This window comes from Tenrec ecaudatus, chromosome 12 (genome assembly GCF_050624435.1).
Source record: "Tenrec ecaudatus isolate mTenEca1 chromosome 12, mTenEca1.hap1, whole genome shotgun sequence".
NCBI classification, from domain to species: Eukaryota; Metazoa; Chordata; class Mammalia; order Afrosoricida; family Tenrecidae; genus Tenrec; species Tenrec ecaudatus.
The window spans coordinates 25,702,125-25,723,637 of NC_134541.1; the positions used below are offsets into that span (position 1 = coordinate 25,702,125).

The 21,513-nt window shown below is 46.0% G+C and overlaps 1 protein-coding gene across 4 annotated transcripts in view; it reads right to left on the reverse strand.

Annotated features, from left to right (window-relative positions):
• The window catches only part of TLDC2 (TBC/LysM-associated domain containing 2), a 49,901-nt gene that overhangs the window by 26,850 nt on the left and 1,538 nt on the right, over positions 1-21,513 (reverse strand). For 3 of the 4 annotated variants that reach the window (XR_012779123.1, XM_075528797.1, XM_075528796.1), the window contains exons 3-5: positions 20,822-20,974; positions 11,977-12,072; positions 614-687 (exon numbers count right to left, since the gene is read on the reverse strand). Coding sequence is in view for 2 of the 4 variants with exons in the window: in XM_075528797.1 (XP_075384912.1) it covers positions 614-687; positions 11,977-12,072; positions 20,822-20,974 (323 nt within the window). In the remaining 2 variants the exon portion in view is untranslated. Of the gene's footprint in view, positions 1-613; positions 688-10,802; positions 10,953-11,976; positions 12,073-20,821; positions 20,975-21,513 lie in introns of those variants that run through there. The other variant, XR_012779124.1, reaches the window with a different exon arrangement.

The following is a 21,513-nucleotide window of genomic DNA, read 5'->3' on the forward strand; positions in this document are numbered from 1 at the left end:
GAATGAAATGCTGTTCACAAACATCTCCAGTGGTACAAACCACCACAGTCCTCTTTGGGAACACTTTAAGGACGGATGGCAACGCTTAACCACAGGGATGAGCCTCGCAGGCCTGGCCTGAGAGTCCCCTAAACACCCTAGAGAGCCTGGTTTAACCGAAAATCAGCCATCCAGTGCCTCTCACCGGGGCTTTATGGGGCAGTTGGGAGAGACTGTGGTGTGCTAATCGAGCCATGCTGTATTTCCATGCAGGAAGGCTCAGTCTCCAGAATTGGAAGGTCCCACCAGGGGTGAAACTAATCTTTTCTTCCTAACCCGCTCCACCCCCACAGGCACACCCACAAAGGCAGGTTTCCTGCCTCCTTCCAGGCCAGGGGCGGGCGGGGCCGCCTCGCCTACCCTTGGATCCGTTGCCAAAGCTACATAAATGCAGATTGCGTTGTCACCAGCTGTAAATGCTTTGGTGGGAAAGCGTTTCCCTTCGATGCAGGGCTAGCGGGTGGGGGAGGCTTGGGAACCTGGGATGGGGGCAGGGGGCTGTGGGAGGGAGGGGCTTGCAAAAACCACCAGGTGCCACGTTACCGCAGTATTCAGCGAGGCCCGAGACACGCACCTACTGCTGCCCATCATCAGTAAATCCAAGTCTCCTTTCACAAAGAAATTGTTGCTTCCCGTCCACTTAAAGACCTAGGAGGGTAGGAAAAGACTCAGGTTACTGGGGAGTGTGGCTCGTGCCATTTTACTCAAGACCACTGGGTGGCACCGTTGCAGCTAAAACAACATTCAGGCCCCAGCTAAGAGGCCAAAGAATGCCTGGTCACTTCGTAGTTCGCCTCGAGCCCTCCCGCCTGAATTCCCAGTGGACAAGTCCCCTGGTTCTAGGAACGGGCCACAAAGCTCAAAGCTGGAGAGGGGATTGAACTAGCCCTCACATGCAATTCACCAGCAAGTCCTGGGGATTCTACCATGAAAGATAGAGCCCATTGCCTGCATTTCTGCCCTGCCCACTCAGACCACCCAATCCAAGTCCCAATCCCTGGACTGGGTTACAGCCTCCCCCTAACTAGCCTCCCTACTCACTGTCTCCTGCCCCCCCCCACCTGTCACGACACTAAATCAAAATATGACTGTGCCATTGCTCCCACAAAGCCCTCCAATAGAGGTCCCCCTGGAACAGCACAAACCGACTTCCTCCTACCACTAAGATTCCTTTTTTTCCTTGTCCCTGCTTTGCTCATTCTTTTCTGCCCTTGACTCACCCCATCTCTACTGGCCTGCCTTCTCTCAGACCCCTCACAGCCGGTTCCTGCTTATAATCCCGCTGCCCAGACTGCTCTCCCCATCCTCAAAATCACCAGCTGCTCCTGTGTTCGCCCAAATATCCATCCTCTTTAGAGAAATTTCCAGACTTGACCACCTGATCCAAAGTAACTTTTCCATTTCCAGGCCATGTTTTATTTTCTTCCAGAATGTACCAGTCTCTGAGGTAACCGTCACCTTGGGGTGTGCTGTTTGTCCGACAGAAAGGGAAAGCTTTGGGACAACTATTCCTGCCACATGGACTGGACGCGCAGTACACCGAGATTTGTTAGGATTAACGAAATACTCAAGAGTCAGGATCCACAACAAAAGGATTATTAAAGAGACTTAAGCATAGAAGTATGATGGATTATTGTCCGAGTTGCCCAAGTGTAAGCAGCTAAAGGGTTTTCATCAGGACGACAACAAACAAAAGTTAAGACCTGGGAAAATTAGTAAGCTACTGAGGAAGTACGAAAAGAAGACGGAACTAAAGGGGGAAATGTCTCATGCTCACAGATTAGAAGACTTCATAATCTTAAAACATCGATAGTACCCAAAGTGACCTATAGATTAAAAATTCAAAATCAGAATTCCAACCACTTTCTTTACAGAAATAGAGAAACCAATCCTCAACTTTATATCAAATGGCAAGAGGCCATAGAAAGATGGATAGATGGAAGAGGCTATCTATAGATGGATAGACAAAATGTGGTCCATACGAATAGTGGACTACTACTCAGCCTGTAAGAGAAATGAAATTATGATTCATTCTACAGTACGGATGAAGCTAGAAGGCATGCTAAGTGAAATATGTTAATCACAAGGGGCAGATATTGTATGGTCTAGTATACAAAGCAAATGCATAGAGAATAACAAGAACAACAAAAATGAAATCCTCTGCCATGGAGTCAATGCTGCCTCATAGGGGCTTTATCCAACAGAGTAGAAGTACCCTGTAGGGTCTCCAAGGCAAAATGTCTTTACAGAAGCAGACAGCTTTCTCCCACGGAGGACTCGTTGGATTCAAACCACTGACCTCTTAGTTAACACCCAAGTGCTTTGACCACTGTGCAACCAAGCCTACTAAATGTATAAAGACCAAAGTTTGATCTCACCCAAGGAGATCTTCAAATGAACATCAAACCGTTGAAAAGATGTTCAGCATCATTAGAGCGAAACAAAGCCTCAGTGAGAAACCACCTCCCACTAAGATAGAGTGATTTAAAAAATAGAAAATAACATTGTTGCCACTATGAGACATGACGTCCCTCACTGACCCATAGCCCTACAGGGGACAACACCGGAGACACTGTGGGAATTTTGCCTGATCTGATCCTGCCACACCGAGGCAAAACACGAAGGGGGTACAACAGAATAGCAAGGGAACAGAGCAGCGAGGTCCCCAGGGAATGCTGAAGGTAGACTTCGGGGCCAGAGCATGGTGCCACAACAGACTGGACTGTAAAACACTCCTAAAGGCCAACAAACAGTCCTTCAACTAACTACAAGCTTTTCTTTCTTCTTGTGTTTTGTTTTTTGTCATTGGTTTGTTGTTGTTGTTCTTTTGTTGTATACTGTTGCTTGGTCTTTGTCTTGTTTTTGTGCATGTTATCTCCACAGGTCTGTCTAAATAAGATAGGCTGGATGAACAATCTGGAGGAGAAAACAATGGGACTGACAGTTCTGGGGGGCATGGCAGTGGGGAGGTGGGGGGGAAGGTAGTGGTGTTAACAAACCCAGGGACAAGGGAACAAGTGATCTAAATTGGTAGTGAGAAGAGTGAAAGAGGTCTGGTAAGGCGTGATCAAGGGTAATGTAACCGAGAGGAATTACTGAAACCCAAATGAAGACTCAGCATGATAGTGGGACAAGAGGAAAGTCAAAGGAAATAGAGGAAAGAGCTAGGAGGCCAAAGGCTTTTATAGAGGTCTAAATAAAGACATGTACATATGCAAATATATTTATGAGGATGGGGAAATAGATCTATGTGCATATATTTATAGGTTTAGTATTAAGGTAACAGAAGGACATTGGGCCTCACTCAAGTACTCCCTCAATGCAAGAATATTTTCTTTTATTAAACTGGTATTCTATGATGCTCACCTTCCCCACACCATTGAAGACAAAGCGGGTGAATTAGCAAATGTGATGAAGAAAGCTGATGATGCCTGGCTATCAAAAGATACAGCATCTGGGGTCTTAAAGCAACAGCCTTGCTTTTCAACACTTAAAAAAATGTTTGTTATTTTTATTAATCATTTTACTGGAGGGCCCTCTCACACATCTTATAACAATCCATCATTCACTTGTATTAAGCACATTTGTAGATACATTGCTATCAACATTTCCAAAACATTTTTTTTCTATTTGAGCCCTTGGTATCAGCTCCTCTTTTTACCCCTCCCTCTCTCACCCTCTTAGCCTCATGAATACTTGATCAGTTATATATTATTGTTATTATTTCATGTCATACACTGTCCGTTGTCTTCCTTTGCCCTAATTTCTGCTATTCATCCCCCTGAAGGGTAGGTTATATATCAACCTTGTGATGGGTTCCCCCTTTCTCCTTCTTGTACCCCCCACCATCTCCCTGCCCTCATGATATCACTACTCCCACTACTGTTCCTGAGGGTTTATCTGTCCTGAATTCCATGGGTTGAAAGCTCTTATCTGTACCAAAGTGTGTACTCCAGTCCAGCCAGATTTATAAGGTAGAACTGGGTCATGGTAGTGGGGGGAGGAAGCATTCAGGAACTAGAGGAATGTGTGTTTCATCGGCGCTATACTGCTCCCTTGTTGAATCCATCCCTTCAGTTTAACCCTCCTGTGCGGGGATGTCTAATTGTCAACAGATTGGCTTTGGGTCTCCACTCCAAGCCCCCTCTTTCACATTGATAGAATTGTGTTTTGGATCTTTTGTTTTGATTCCATTGATACCTCATGATCACACAGACTGGTGTGCTTCTTCCATGTGGGCTTATTTGCTTCCCTGCTAGATGGCTGCTTGTTTAACTTCAAGCCTTTAAGACCCCAAACACTATATCTTTTGATAGCCAGGCACCATCCACTTTCTTCACCACACTTGCTTATGCACCCATTTGTCTTCAGTGAGCGTGCATATTGGGAAGGTGAGTATCAAAGAGTGTCAAGTTATTAGAACAAAGTGTTCTTGTGTTTAGGAAGGCCTTGATTAGAGGCCCAAAGTCCATCTGCCACCTTAATATTTAACATATAAATGTATGTATATTGGTCTGTATGCATTTCATTATAAATTAACACATTTATATATATACATGCCTATAGCTATACCGCTATAAACAGTTTTTCCTCCTACTTCTTTCCTCTATTTCCTTCCACCTTCTTCCAGTCCTACTATCATGCTCACCCTCCATTTGGCGCTCGGTAATTCCTCTTGGATACATTGCACTTGATCAAGCCCTACCAGGCATTATATCCCCTCCTCACCATCAATTTTAGATCTCTTGTTCCCTTATCCCTCAGTTGTTGGCTTCTCAACACTTTAAAGAGGTCTTGTGCAGCAGATTTACCCAATGCAAGGTATCATTTGATCTGCTGATGGCTGCTTCTGTGAGCATTGAATGTGGATCCAACCAAGATGAAATCTTTGACAACTTCCATCTTTTTCCATCCATCACTGATGTTACTTGCTGTCCCATTTGGGAGGATTTTGGTTTTCTTTATGGTGAGTTGTGGTTCTACTGAAGGCTGCAATCCTTGATCTTTATCAGCAAGTGTAATGAGGTACAGTCCCTGAAACCTATAGGGCATTTCTTCCATGTCCTACAGGATCATGATAAGTCAGAATCAACTCAGTGGCAGTGAGTTTGGGGGTTTTTTGCTTCTACTTCCTGAGTTCTAAAAACTTGCAAGGGGCCACTCCCGGCACCGTGGAGCAACAGGAGAGTCAGGAATGTGGTTAGATGCTTATGACTTGATTCATAGCAACTTTATGTTTAACAAAACTGAATGTTGCAGGGCCTGACCCATCTTCTCAATGGTTACTGTGCTTGCACCCTTTGGAGTAACTGTGTCAGTGTGTCTGCTACTTGCCTCCATGAACCGGTGTCTGCTTTGTCAGGAGACCAGAAGAGCTGGATGGAGACGAGCTACCATCATTGAATACATGATCAAAGAGTCTATAGAAGAATCCCAGTCAAAAGGGGGGAAATAGGGGCCTGAAGTTAAGCATCTCCTGACCTCCGTATTTTATGGAGCCTACCAGATTTTCTTTAAATCTTAAACCAAAACTATTTCCTGAAGTCTTTTAAAACTAAATGATCGTTTAGATTGACCTGTAAAACTGTCCATTATTAACCCATAGTTTCTGGAGCCATGGAGGCTAGATAAAGCCATGGAAATATTGCCCTATGATTCTCTTTAAATATTAATTCAAAAACAACCTCTGACGTCCTCTTAAAACCAAACAGTAGTTTAACTAGTGCAGAATGTCTGCCTTGATATTAGGTTCTTTTATGATACATCTATGTGGGGATCAAATTTACAACAGCAACTTGAAAGACACGGAATTCGGAGGTGGTGATTTTGCTAGTGCAGAAGAAGTAACTTAAGTAAGAGATGAAAGTGTTTGCTCAGCTCAGAGTAAATCTTTGATGCCGGTGAGCTCTATGCAAAGTTCCATAGAACAGTTTGTGAGAATATCCCATTAGCTTCTAACTCCATTTTCCCACAAATTTTGGGAGTCCCCTTGTATAGACAGACACTTGAATTGATGTGTGATTTTGCTGTGCATGTTCTCAGCAACAATTTTCTTTTGAAGTTCTGGACTCAGAAGAGTTGAGGTCATTTCAAAAGGTGGCCATGAGAAGACAGAGCCATTCGGTTTTCCTTTACTTTCATCCAGAAACATGCCCTACCCTCCACTTAAATCTTACCTCAGCACAAGAACACTTTGTTCTAACAATCTGCCATTCTGTGATGCTCACCTTCGCGACACAATCACTGATGACAAAATGGGTGCATAAGCAAATGTGGTGAAGAAAGCTGATGGTTCCTGGCTACTAAAAGATATTGTGTCTGGGCTCTTAAAGGCTCATAGTTAAGAAAGCGGCCATCTAGCAGGGTATAAACACCACATGGAAGAGGAACACCAGCCTGTGTGATCATATGTCAATGGGAAGAGGTATGGGAAGTTAAAAAACAAGCAACCTAGTCAATGTGAAGGGGTGTGGATGTTGTGGAGAGCTAATACCCACATGTAGGGTAATTGGACAGCCCCTCTCAGAAGGGCCACACAGAAGGGATGATAAATCCAGGGTGTGGTATGGCACTGATGAACTACATAACTACCCTCTAGTTCTTTAAAATTTCTTCCCCTTTCTGTTGTGTTTTTTATTTGTTTTACCTCATTAATCATGTTAGATTTGCGTATGTTTATTTGTATATTTAAGATCACTAGGTACGTGAAAGTCAAGATAGATGACCCTTCAGAAACAGTAATAGGAGTAATGGTCTCCTGAGGGCACAGGAAAAGAGGGGGGAGTGGAGAGCTGACCGCACTGATGCCTGTATAATCCCACTCGATGGCATCGAACAGCAGAACCGTACGTGATACTGGATTGTGTAAATGTGGAAGAAAAAAACTATTATTAAAAAAAAAGAGTAAGGATTCCTGGGGGGTAGGGTTTAGGTGGATGAGGAAGGGGACAAAGGGGAGCTGATATCAAGGAGTTCAAGAAGAAAGAAAATGTTTGATACTGATGGTGGTAGCAATTGTACAATACCCCTTGATGTGATTGAACTGTGGAATGTTATGATATCTGTAAGAGCTCCTAATAAAATGGAAGAGGCAAAAAGGGCACATGCCCTACAGACCAGGTGGTACGCTAAGCATTCCACAGAAGAAATTCAGACTGAGTTCATGCACTCGGATCAAATATTCCATAGACAAATCCTGATCAAATGTGGGGAAATGCCTGCAGAATTTCAAATTCTCCGACTCCAGGCCTGCTGGAGTCCTGGAGGCTGGATGAATCCCTGAAACTAAAGCCTTGAGAGCCTCTTCGGAATGTGAACCAAAAACATCTCTTAATCTTCTTAGGGAGCAGTGGGACAACTCCTAAAAGGAGTGTACGAGTGGCTGCGCAACTGGAAGAATGGCATTGATGTCACTGAATTACAGAGGTGTAGAAACGGTTGGGTTGATGTATGTTTGCCTTGTATATTTCCAATAACAAGTAACCCTTCTGGACAGTTCCACTCTGTGACATGAGATTGCCATGAGTCAGAATCTACTCCATGGGAACAGCTCTGCTTTGAGGGTTTTAAACTCACTCACTGCCATCGAATCGATGCTGATACCAGCTCCTAGTGCCCCGATAGGACAGGGTAGTACTGCCCCTGTAGGTTTCTGAGACTGGAACCTTTTACATGAATAGAAAGGCCCATCTTACTCCTGTGGAGTGGCTGGTGGTTTCAAACTGCTGACCTTGCAGACTGCAGTCCAATTCATAACCACTACACCACCAGGGCTCCGGTGGTGATAAATTCCAAGGAGAAAAATGAAGCAGAGAGAGGATTTCCAGGGTGTGGGATATTGTCATTTTAAATCCAGTAATCGGAAGGTCTCACTGAGATAGACAGCATTCTGAATCCAGTGGAAGGACATGCTAAGTAGACCAGTGAGTGCAAGTGTCCTGTGGTAGGAGCATGTCTGAGGACCAGCCAGGAGGCCAGGGTAGCTGAAACAAAATGAGGCAAAGGGGAAAGTAGCAAGATATGACATCGGAGAGGGGACCCGAAGGTACAGGGACTTCCAGGTCATTGTGAGGACTTTGTCTCTTCTCGGAGTGAGAAAGGACAGCTGGGGGCAGAGCAGCGGTGTGATCAGAGTTCACCTTTGGAAAGCTCGGGGCGCTTGCAGTGGAGGATTGAGGGCGGAGGCAGGAAGATCTGCTGGGAGGCTGTAGCAAGGCCACAGGCTAGGAATGGTGGTGGCTTCAATGAGGGTGGCAGAGACAGAAGGAGAGAGAAGGCAGAGGCCTCAGGATTCGCTGACAACTCAGAGGTGACAAGGGCGACGTTCAGTCCAGGAGGACTCCAAGACGTTGGGTCTCAGCAGCAGGGTCATAGAAGGGCATGAACTTTACAGTGGAAGGCAGCAACAGGTGGGTGGGGGGAGCAGGTTTTGCCGGGGCATGCCAGGCGCTTGGTTCTGGACGGTTGGTCTGAGATCCACGGGGAGACTTTGAGCAACAGTTAAAAATGTCAGCACACGGGTGGCCTGGAGCAGCGAGGGTGCTTAGAGAAGAGACTCGAGCCCGGGGGGCCCTCTGACAGTGAATGTTCCAGGAGGAAGTTGCAGTGGATTCTGACAAGTTGTTGCTGCAGCGGGGAGTTCAGAACTCGGGGCTGGTGAACGGAGGAAGTCGGTGGTGCTGACTAGTCCCCAGCAGTGATTCACCGTGAAGAATTTCCTCCTCTCCTGTTTCCTCGGCAGCCTGGTGACAGTGCTTGGCACGTCGAGCTCCTAATCATAGCCAGCAGTGGAAACCACCAGGCCCTGTGAGGGAGAGAGATGAGGCTTTCTACTCCTCGGGAACCCAGAGGCTGTTCTAGTCCCTCCTGTGGGGCCGCTATGAGTCTGGATTCACTCGGCGGCCGTGAGTTTAGGTTTGAGTCTCTGTTTCCTGTTACCAGGCTGGCTCCTGGAGGTGATGTAACAGCCATGCTTTCCTATCAACAAAGGAATCCAGGACGCCTGTGGTGTCCTCATCATGAGAGCAGATGGCCGTTCACTTACTTGGGGTGATCAGTAGCTTCCTTGGTCTGCGGGTTCATGTCGATTAGAGAGGAGGTCTCTAAATGCAAATCAAGGGCCTTGGAACGCATTCTTCATACATGGAACAGAGATGCTTCTCACGGGCATGTGATCCCGGTACAAAAGGACATACCCTCCCTTACACGCTGACCCTCACCTCTCCCCTGCCCTGCCTGGCCTTCCTCCAGGTGCCTGCTCTCTCCAGCGGCTGTGCCTGGGCGATAAGATAAGAAGACTCTCTGGGCACTTTATCACCTGGTGCTCACCCATTTGTCCCTGAGGACAGCACAAGCACCTGCTCCTCCAGGAAGTCTCCGTGACCTCCTACCTCCATCCAATACAGATACCCCCTTCTGATGCTTCTCGATCCCTCTGTGATCTTGTGCAGGACTCCTCCAGCCTGGGAACATCTCAAGGCAGCTTGGAAGCTCTGGGTTTGAGAGAGGTGGTGTCGTTCTATGGCTGTAAGGGCCTCGAAGACCTACACCACCTCTCACCCTCATCACCGGCTTCAGCCAGCTATTCAGCCGAATTCTCTGGGGCTCCTCCTCTGGAAGATGGAGATGGCTATAACACACAGAAGGAACCTAACGGGGGTTTGTGATGCTTACATGTACTACTTTGCAAATGATTAAAACAAGTCCTGGCAGGCAGCTAGCTGGCTTTTGTTAGCTATGGGTGTGGTAAATTGATACAGACACCTACAGATGAAGATACAGTTGCCATTCGGTTCAGTGGCAGTCATTGGGTTCATCCTGCTGTACAACCATCAACACGATTTCTAAAATGTTACATCACCTTTAGCAAACATCCACTGTCCCCCAAGCAAAGAAGCGATTGTTACTGTTCACAGTCGTAGGCTCCAGGCCAACCACTTAGTGTAGTGGTTCTCCACCTTGGCCCTTTCAGACAGTTCCTCATGTGGTGGTGACCCCCAACCATAACATTACTTTCGCTGCTACTTCATCACTGTTCATTTTGCTACTGTTATGAATCGTCATGTAAATATCTGATAGGCAGGATGTATTTTCATGGTTACCAATTGAACATCATGAAAGCATCATGATTAATCACAAAATAATCTGTAATTATATATTGTGAAATATTTATGTGTTTTCCCCGATGGTCTTAGGCGACCCCCGTGAAAGGGTCATTCGACCCCTGCAAAGGGGTCTCCACTCACAGGTTGAGAACCGCTGACTTAATAAGCCCAGAGGAGGGAAAACGTTCGCCTGAGAGATGCTGGGAACCACTTCTTGTCTCTCAAAAGCCCTCCCTCCCTAGAAGCTCGTGCGATCTGATCTGACGCACCTCCTCCCATCGTCTGCTCGTCACCCGTGTTATTAATCAGTCCTGCGCTCTGGATCACCAACACCCGCCAACTTCTCATTGTCTCAGGGAGCCACGCGGGTGTAATGACGGGGCACTCCTCTGCCAGCAATGGCGCCATGAGGACAACAAGGACCTGAAGCACGATTGGCCCCCGGAAAAGCTTACAACTGGAGAAACCCAGGGGGCAGGTCCAGCTGTTCCTAATCCACCCACCGTGGAAGCTCCAGGTCTGCATAGCCCCATTCAGGACCTCTTAACACCTCGTTACAGGAGAGCAGAGGACTAGCCTGGTGCTAATCAAGCAACGCTTTCATCTTCGCCCTCAGGGGAGGTCACCGCAGGGAGGCGACTCTAATCTCTTCTCACTTACCCTCTCCATTTCCACCCCCACGGGAGGGAGCGCAGGGCAGATTTCTTTTGTCTTTTGGCTCCACTGGAAGGCAGTGCCGTAGGGTTGATGTGTTTGTGTTTTGTTTTGCTTTTCCCTCCCCCCAGACGTGTCCGTTGTCGTCACAGTCATTACTCTCAAGCCTCATTCAACCACGAAGAATTCCATCCCCGCCTTCACCCGCATTCAGATGGAGTGTGTCACTCACTGACCCAGCACTTGGAGGACAGCGTTCTTGCCACGCTCCGTTCCTCGTCCTCCGCCTGGCCAGTTGTGCTGGCTGACAGTGCCTCCCAGGGTCATGGCCTGGAGCTTGTCCTCGGTGAGGGATTCCCAGTGCCCCTCCCTCTGTCTACCATAGCTTGTCTTCCAACACACTACTGAACGTTGCCAGGGGACAGACTGTCCCCTCCAGGAGACCTCTCATCCACTGAGCCGCCTTCGTTCATTAGCCTACAAGTCCCTCTGTCTTCCACGCCCTCCTTGGCAAGTCTAAGGTCGGTGGTCTACGTTGTATTTTCACTCCCTTACCAGAACCCTCAACTCCCTCCCCTTCTGTGAATCCAGTTTGTCAGAACCACAGTCCAAGATGACCCTCCCATGCCCTTTCACCAGGCTTACCTCACGGAGCCAAGCGTTGCTGGAGAGACTATCCAACCAAAGCTATGGGCTTGCCATCCAAGCCATGATCTGCCTACACTGCCTCCCTGTTCTTCTGTTTCTCTGCTAAGCTTCCCTTCCTCCTGCTGAGATGACTCTTCTATTCAGCAGACAGATCTTCTCGCCCCTGGAGCCTTCACACCCCTGACCCAGCTCACGCTAAACTAAGCTACTGCTTTCACACCACCTGCCGTTCAAATACCAAAGACATCAGGCCTAAGCTGTTTCCTGTTCTCACCATCAGCCCCTTAGGTTTACCTGTTCTCTCGCCCTTTGTCCTTACAGCGGTTGTCAGGTAAGCAATACCACTCACTCCCCCAGCACCACCACCCCGCGTCTTTTCTTTCCTTTTTTGTTCTTTATGAGTGAGGGTGCTCAGGCCAAGTCCTGCTTCATGCCCTCTGTGAAAGATGGCGGGATGCCAGGCAGTTCAGCATGGGAGGGGGGTGGATGAGGTTGGGGCCCCTGGAGCCTGGGCTCCATTCCCTTCCGGTACCTTTAGCTCTGGGGAGAAGGCGAAGAGGAACGTCTCCCCGGTGCCGTAGAAGCCTTTGCTCAGTTGGATCGCCGAGGAGGAGAAGGCCCCGAACATCTGGAAAACAGAAGAGCTCTGGTTGGCGGAGACAGGGAGCTGGGACCTGGCTCAGGCCACCTCCACGCTCTTGACTTGGTGTGTGGACCTGGGGAGCCTGCGCAAAAACAAATAAATAAACCAAACTCACTGCCATGGGGTTGATGTTGACTCGGGTGACCGACCCTCTAGGACAGGGTGGAACTGCCCCTGGGGGTTTCCAAGACTGTTCCCTCAGTATCTGTTCATTACCGTGTACATAGCTCATTATTTAAAACGGAGAGTTTGCATCTGGTTTGGAAAGTATTTTGCCCTCATTTTTAATTTTTTTTATTTTTATTTTATTTTATTTATTTATTTTTTTGCCCTCATTTTTTATTATGAAAATTTCTAGCATACAGAAAAGTTGAAAGCAAGGTACAGATGCCTTTCATCTAGGTTTAATACTTGTTTTATCTCACTTGGTATACGTTTTTCTTACCCGCTTAAAAGTAAATTCCAGGGGCATTTCTACCTTACACTATAGGGTCAAGTTAAGTCAGCATTGACTTGATGACAGTGGAAGTATGCCCCGGGGAATTGATTGGTGACATTCTCTAACATAAAATGACAGTGATGTCTCCAGGTGAACCAGAAGACACATACAAACCATAGATGAAAGATGGATGCATGGATTTGGGGCTTGCACTTAATTCTAGCGATAATTGAAGAATAATTAGTTCTTATGATATGGCCCTGCTTGATACTCACTTTCATTAAGAGATCACTGAAAATATGGATACTGTAGCAAAGTGTAGTGAAGAAACTAGATGGTACCCACCTATCAGAAATAATATGTCTGGAATCTTACAGGCTTGTTTTCAAATAAGCAACCATGTGAGTGAGGCATCAACTAAGTCCACAAGAAAGAAGCACACCAGCCTGTGTGATCCAAGGAGTGTAAATAATCCAATCCAAATCTAAAGGACAAACTGGCATCAGAGTTGAAATTGTGAACATCTGGTTTGTAGAAGGCTATAGATGGCAGTGGAAGATCAAAATCCATTTACACGATCCACACGTGGATTAAGCCTCTGATGAGTCCCCTCTGATCATAATTGAAGGATGTGAATAACTCTGTTATGAGACAGAGAACACTGTAAAGGGGATTATATCAGTCACAGGTCAAATTGTAATATCATCTTGTGATAGGTTTATTGTGCCAACCTGGCCAATAGGAACACGTGGGGTTAATTTAATCAGGTTGCAGTTTGATTGAAGGGCAAAGAGAGAAATTGCTCTGCCAGGCCCGCTCCCATCTCTCTTGCTCTCTAGTGATTGGACCAGCGTGCTGCTGCTTAGCTACTGCTCTCCCTCAACCTGTGTGCTACCCCACCTGTGGGCCAAGCCAAGGCGTGGATCATGGGTCTTGACTCTAGAGCTTGAGGCTCCCTCAAGACCTGCTCTGCCACCCTGCTGTGTTGTATACTTTGTCTGAGCTTGAGGCTGGTGGATCCTGTCGGCTTCCCATCAAGGCCTACTTCGCTAAGCTCCAGAGCTAGTGACTGTTGCTGACGCGCCCTGCTGTTTGCTGCCTGTGGGCTGACTCTGCCGGCCTTGCCTGAAGAGTGAGTAGTCCTCGGGCTGCTTCCTTGGTCTGGGATCAGCAGCCCACGTGAGTCAAAGGACTTCCAGTCTATTAGCTGTTCCATGAACCTGAGTTGAACTGAGCCCCCTGTATTGCTGTGTGGACTAACTAGCTGGTACATTCCTTCTCGCTGTATAAACCTACATAGTTTTGTTTCTCTAGAGAACCCTGCCTAGCACACATCTGATGTCCCTTTTGACTCATTTTAAAAATTGTTTCAGTTACAAAAAGGGGGGGAAAGGGGGAATACACGTGGAGTTAGCTCCCGGTGAATCCCCTCCGACCGTGGACCAGGGATGTGACTAGTCTTGCTCACATGCAGAGTGCACTGCAAAGTGGGCCGTTGTGAATGCAGCTAGGTCAAACTTGAGCACCGCATCACTTGATCCCCCTTCTGATCCATTCAACTTTGTTCAGGTTTTTAATACTTTCTGCTTTCTTTTTGATTGAGGTTTTTCTCTGTTTTACTTTGTTATTCTTGTTAGTTTTGTTCATTCATTTATTTTTTTAAATCTTTTTCTATATATGAAATCCAGAATAGGTAAATCTAGAGATATGGTAACTGGATTAATGGCTCCTTGGGCGTACGGCAGGGCAGGCCGAGGAACATGGAGAGCTAATAGAGTGTACGAATGAAGAAAATATTCGAAACCTGATTGTGAGGATGTATAACCCGTCTTGATGTCTATATATAAGATAGGCAAAATAAACAATTGCAAGGAGAAAACAATGGGACCAATGTTTCCAGGGGGACAGGGGAGAGGGGGAGGTGGGTGAAGAGTAGGGGGTACCCAACAAACCCAGGAGCAAGGGAACAACAACAGATCTAAAATCTCTTGTTGCCTGGTGGGGTTTGATCAAGTGCATTGTAGCTGAGGGGAATTCCTGAGAGCCGAATGAAGGTTGAATATGATAGTGGGTCAGGAGGAAAGTAAAAGGAAATAGAAGAAAGAACTAGAAGACAAAAGACATTTATAGAGGTCTAATACAGGCATGAATATATGTAAATATATTAATTACTATATAATGATAGGGATATAAGCTGATGTATAAATATTTATATATTAAGTAACAAGGTAGCAGACAGACATTGGGTGTCTACTCAAGTCCTCCCTCAATACAAGAACACTTTATTCTAATGACCTGGCATTATGTGATGCTCACTTTCCCAACATGAGTGCTGAAGACAAAATGGGTGCATAAGCAAATGTGGTGAAGAAAGCTGATGGTACCTGGCTATTAGAAGATATGCTATCTGGGATCTTAAAGGCTTGAGGTTAAACAAGTGACTATCTAGCAGGGAAACAACAAAACCCACATGGAAGAAGCACACACGTCAGCCTGTGTGATCACGAGGTATTGGCAGGTTTAGGTATCAGGCATCAGAAGACCCAAACAAACAATCATATTGATACATACGAAAGGGGTCAGAGTAGAGGCCCAGAGCCCACCTGTAGATAATTGTACATTCCCTCACAGAAGGCTCCCAAAGAAGGGACAAACCAGCCAGAGTGCAGTATAGCACCGACAAAACATGCAACACCCCTCTAATTCTTTAATGCTTCCTCCACCCCCACTATCATGATCCCAGTTCTTTCTACCTTACAAATCCAGCTAGACCAGAGCATGTAGACTGGTACAGATAAGAGCTCTCAACACACAGAATCCAGGACAGATAAATCCCTCAGGAAAAACAATAGGAGTAGTGATGCCATAAGAGTAGGGGGAAGGTGTGGGGAGAAAGGGGGAGAGGGGAACCGATCACAATGATTGATGTATTAACCCCACCCTTGGGGCCAAACAACAGAAACATGGGTGAAGGGTGACAATGGTTAGTGTAAGATATAAAAATAATAATAATTTATTATTTATCAAGGGGTCACGAGGGTGGTGGGGGAAGGGGGAAAAAGAGGAGCTGATATCAAGGGCTCAAGTAGAAAGAAAATATTTTGAAAATGATGATAGTAATATATGTACAAATGTACTTGATACAATTGATATATAGGTTGTTCTAAGAGCTCTAAAAGCTCCCACTAAAATGATTTATTAAAAACAAGGTTCGAGCATACCTGTTTTTACAAAAAAAATTTCACTATGACCAGAGAGAACCTTCCCAGGCGACACCACTGGGTGCACTAATTCAGAGCAAGTTGCTCAATACTTGCCTCATTGAAAAAATGTACTATGAAAGCTCTTCCCAGTGGAGCTTTTTTCTGTCTATTATTTTTTTGGGGGTACCCCCTCATATGCCAATAAAACTGTTGGCAAAAATAGCAAATTGCAAGCATTATGATCCTTTGCCCTTAAATAGTACAGTTCCCAAGACTAAGGATTTCTTCCTAAATAACCACAACACCATAGACAGGCCTAAGAATTAACAGTAATTCTGTCATATTATCGCCTATCTAATTCATATTCCACTCTCTCTGGCTATCCAGATAGTATTTTTTATATCCCACTTTCAAAACAAAACTTAACATTTCCAATAGCTATGGTCCTACCGCTTACCTGCCAGTTTGTGGTACATCGGTAGCTCGAGTGTCACAGGGATGCTGGAATCTATGCCACCGCTGACTCGTGGTGAAATGCCAGCAGGTCACAGAGCTTCCAGCGTAGAAAGAAGGAAGAGCTAGTCCACTTCTGCAAAATCAGCGACTGAAAACCTTCTGAAGAGTAGTGTGAAGACACCCAAAATACGACTGGGGACGAACTACGTCCCCAAAGTAGACTCAACCTTAATGATAAAGATGCAGCAAAGGTTTAAGTGCCTTCATTCGCTGATGGGGCACAATTCACAATCAGAAGGATTAGCGGCAAACATCCTTTAGTAATCAGAACTTAGAATGTATGACGTAGAAGTCTGGGGAAATTGAAAGTAGTCAAAAGTGAAATGGAACACATAAACATCAGGGTCCTCGGCATTAGTTGGCGTCAGTGGACTGGTATTGGCCATGCTGAGTTAGACAATCCCATGGTTTACCATGCTGAGAAGGACAAGGTAAGAGGCCTCATCAAAAAAGACATTTCACCATATACCTTTCAGTACAATACTGTCAATACCTGTTTAAAAAAGGAAAAATCCTACCAACTTCTTCAGTCTGAAATTGATCAAACATGTCATGAAGAGGCACTGATATTGGCAGGCAATTGGAGCGCAAACGTTGGAAACAGAGAGGAAGGGATCCGTAGCTAGAAAACATGGCGTTGCTGATAGAAGTGAAACTGGAACTAGCATGACAGAATTTGGCAAGACCAGGTCTGTTTTGGAAGAAGCAGAACCAGAATGCTCCTTAGAGGCCAAGAGGCCTGGGCTTTGTCTCAGGTTGTCAGGAGAGACCAGCCCCTAAGAAGAACATCCTGCTTGATGAAGTAGAGGGGCATCGAAAAGAGGAAGGCCCTCAAGATGGTTTGACACCGTGGCTGCAACAACAGGCTCAGACATGAGAGCAATTGTCAGCATGGACCAGGCAGTGTTCCATTCTACAAACTCACTGTCAGTTGGAACTGACTGGGCAGCAGTACCTAACAATGATTTCTTCATTGCAAACACCTTTTTCAACATCATACATGGAGACCTCACCAAATGGAATATAAAGGAAGCAAATTGACCATATTTATGGCAAGAGACAATAGAGAACCTCCATATGGTCAGCCAAGATTAGGCCAGGACCTGACAGTGGGCCCGACCTACAAATGCTCATCACGTGCTCATATGCAAGTTCAGGTTGAAGCTGAAGGAAATGAAAGTGAGCCCGTGAGGGCCAAGATAAGACCTTGCGTATATTCCACCGTAATTTCTGGAACATCTCAAGAAGACAGAGAACACTTTCAATAGTAATACCCAAAGACCTGACAAATTGTGGGATACATGGAGAAAGCAGAAGGCCATTACAAGTCAGGAAAGCAAAGATCAAAGTAATCTCAGAAGAAACTCTGAAACTCACTCTTGAACGTAGAGTAGCTAAAGCAAAGAACTGGAGACATCAAAGAGCTGGACAGAACATTTCAAAGGACAGTTCCAGAAGACAAAGTGAAGTACTGTAATGAGATGTACAAAATCTGGAGTTATAAAGCCAAAAGAAAAGAATTTACGTACTCAGCGTTTCACAAACGGGAAGAACTGGAGGAAAAATTCAAACCTTGAATTACAATATTGACGGATTCTATGGCCAAAGTATTGAGAGACGCTGGAAGCACCAAAAGACTATGGAATAGGGCTCACCAGGGAGGGGGGGGAGGGCAAACGAGCTGATACAGGGGCTCAAGTAGAAAGCAAATGTTTTGAGAATGATGATGGAAACATACGTATAAATGTGCTTGACACAACAGATGAATGTATGGATTGTGATAAGAATTTTACACGCCCCCAATAAAATGATTTATTTTTTTAAGAATATGGAATGAATGCACAGAGCCACTATTAGTCAATGTTGAACTACTTCAAGAAGTAGCATATAATCAAGAACCAGTGGTATTGAAGGAAGAAGTCTAAGTTGCACTGAAGATATGAATGGAAAACAAGGCTCCAGAAATCGAGAGAATGCCAACAAGAATACCTCAACAAGCTGACGAAGCACCGGAAGCACTCCCTAGCCTATGCCAAGGAATTTGGAAGCCCTGGCTAACCAACCAGAAGAGATCCATATCTGTGCCCATGCCAAAGTTGGTGACGTAACAGAGTGCTTAAATTATAGAACAATATGAAAAATATTCTAGAACAATATTAATTTCACATACACATAACATTTTACTGCAGATAATTAAAAAATAGTTGGAGCAGTATATCCCTAGGGAGCTGTCAGAAATTCAAGTTGGAATGAGAAGAATGTAGGACATTATTACTGATGTGAGGTGAATCTTGGCTGAAAGCAGAGAATACCAGAAAGATAGTTACAAGACATTTTGGCTCAGACCAAACTATGGACAACATTTTGGAGAATGGAAATTTCACAGCATTCCTTGCGTTCATGCAAATCCTGTACAAGGACCAAGAAACGGTCTTTCAGACAGAACAAGGGAACGCTGCTTGGTTGGAAAGCGTGTCAGGGTGGTAGCCTTTAGTCATACTTATTTCATCTTATGCTGAGCAAATCGTCGGAGAAGTTGGCATATACGAAGACGACCTTGAGGAAGGTTCATTAACAACCTGCAATATGCAGAGGACCCAAGTTTGATTGTGGAAAGCCAGAAAGACTTGAAGCCCTGGTGAGGAAAACCACAGACTGGATCAACAAGACATTATCCAGTTGTAAGGACTTTAGTTTTCTTTCCATTGTCATCCCTGCTCCGTTTATCGGTCGCTGTCAATGATTTCATTTTAATTGCTCCACAATCAATGTTTATGGAAGCAGCAGTCACGAAATCAAATGACATATTACGTTGGGGAAATGCGCACAAGATTTTCAAGAGCAGAGCTATGCTTTGAGGACTAAGGTGTCCTTGACTCAAGCCATAGTGTTTTCAATCACCTCTTATGCATGTGAAAACTGGACAACGAATAAGGAGACTACAGAAGAGGTAACGCATTTGATTGATGGTCTTGGTCAAGGATGTGCAAAGTATCTTGGCTGCTTAGAAACAAGGATCGATTGGAACCTCAGCCTTTCGGTTAGCAACTGATTACACACCACTGTGCCAACGTTTACCAAAACACAAGCCAAACCCAGTGCCGTCAAGTCCATTCTAACCCATAAGGACCCGACAGGATGGTAGAACTTCTCCTTAAAGGATCTAAGACCCTGTGGATGAGATTCCTCTTTCTCCTATGGGTTGACTACAGACCTTGCAGTTCGCATCCACGTGTGTCACCCACAGCACCCCCAAGGCTTCTTTGTATCACCACATGTTGTTGATGTCACATTCTGACTCGAGTGGCCCTACACACAACCGACCGCAACGCTGCCAGGGCCTGCGCCATCCTTGCAATTGATGTTACGTTTTGACCCCAATGCTGCAGCCACTTTGTAATGTCTCTTCTTCACTGACCCTTGACTCACCAAGCCCGATGTTCTCTGCTAGGGACTCTCCTGACAATGAGGCCACATGCCTCTAAGGAGCATTGGAACTGCACTCCTCCAAGAGAGATGGTCGCCAACTGCTGGGCGTCACCAACTTTTGCATTCCAATTGCCAATGCAGCTTGTTTTTTTTAATTAAAAATTTTTTAATGTCAATGCATCTGGATTGCAAGTTTGATCAACTTCAGACTGAAGACATTGGTAGAATTGTTAAATTTCTTCAAGACTGGCTTTAGTGGGTGTGTAAATTTAATAATAATAGTTGTATTAAGTGGGATTCCTTATAGGTATATAGCTATTATTCTGTCACAAACAGCATTGCATTTCAAGATAGATCTTGAAATGTTCCTTGCGACAATAGATGCAGTGTTAGTCCTCTTGAATTAGTCATTTCTGGCATAATAAACCAAATCATTGTCTGAGTCAACCTGGCCAATTCCAGTCCATTTCAGCTAATGCCTAGGATATCGATCTTTATGTATCCCCCCAATTTTCCTAGCTTCACACTTTGTACTCTCCACATTCCAGTATTTAGTGGATACTGTCTCCTGATTTTGAGCCAGGTCCCAGTAGCTTGACTTGGAAAGCGTGACTGTCCACGTCGTTGACGTTGGCTCTACTTTGAGACGGCCACTCCTTCCCTGGTCCTAGTTTGAGTGCCCTCCTGCCTGACGGGTTCTTTTTCCAGCCCTCTACCTGACAGCGGGCCACTGCTCTCCGCCAGGTTTTCGGTGGCTAATTTCTCAGAAGAAAGTCTTCCTTCTTTGTAGTCCGTTCTTCGTCTGGAAGCTCTGCTCCAGCCTGTTCACCACAGAGGACCCTGCTGGTACCTGAAATAGCTTCCAGCATCACAACTACCCTCAAGCCATCACAGGGAAACTGACAGGGGAGAGGCCGTGCCTCTCCAGATACAAAGCGCTGACTACACCCGTGCGGAAGGACTGGAGGAGGGAGTGATAAATGATGAGCCAGGGCATGGCACTGAGCAGGATAGCCGTCAATGCAGTCACCAGTGTCCATTATCGATAAATTGATAGGTCACCTCTTCCCTCTCATCCCTAAGGCAGTCCAATGGTGGTTGGGAACCCCTGAACCTCAGCTTAGGGGCCTTGGCCCAGCCCGCTCACCTGCCCATCCTGGTCCCTCAGTGCCAGCAGCACCGGCCCACTGTGGCCTTCCATGTGCCGGTATAGGCTCCGCAGGCTGAAGCCGTCCCTCGCTGTGCAGAAGGCCAGACGCCAAGAGTGTCCAGTGACTCTCCGGGGCAGGTGGAGGCTGAGCTGGGACAGAACTAGAAGTGAGCAAGGGACTCCTCCCTCCCCCTCCCACCTTTCTGCTGCGGGGGTGGGGTGCGGGCATCCCAAAAAGACTAGAGTTGAATCACTACCACTCACACAGGCGTGGTGCTTTTCAGAGGATTGTGGTTTCCTGTGTCCAGGCACTTCCATGACTGTTCATGATGGCCTTTGGAGATAAGGCTTATTCTTCCCATTTTACAGGTGAGGACATTTTACTCTGAGAGGTGAAGCAACTTGCCCAAAGCTCACGTAGGGAGTAAATGGCAGAGGCCACGCCTGGTTTAGGACCCGCTTCCCTTGGTCACCCTGGCTCCTAGAGGCTGGAGAATCAATGTGATGCTGATCCCCAAGCCCCCTTCTCCCCATTCTCTGCCCTAGCCTCAGCTTCAGTTCCCAAAGACTTCCTTCATTATCTCTGTAACCTCCTGGCCCAGTGAAGAAATGACTTCCCCAGTAACACGGTGAGCCAGAGACTGAACCGGAGTGACTCTGGATGCCCTGAGCCTGGATAGAGTGGAGCA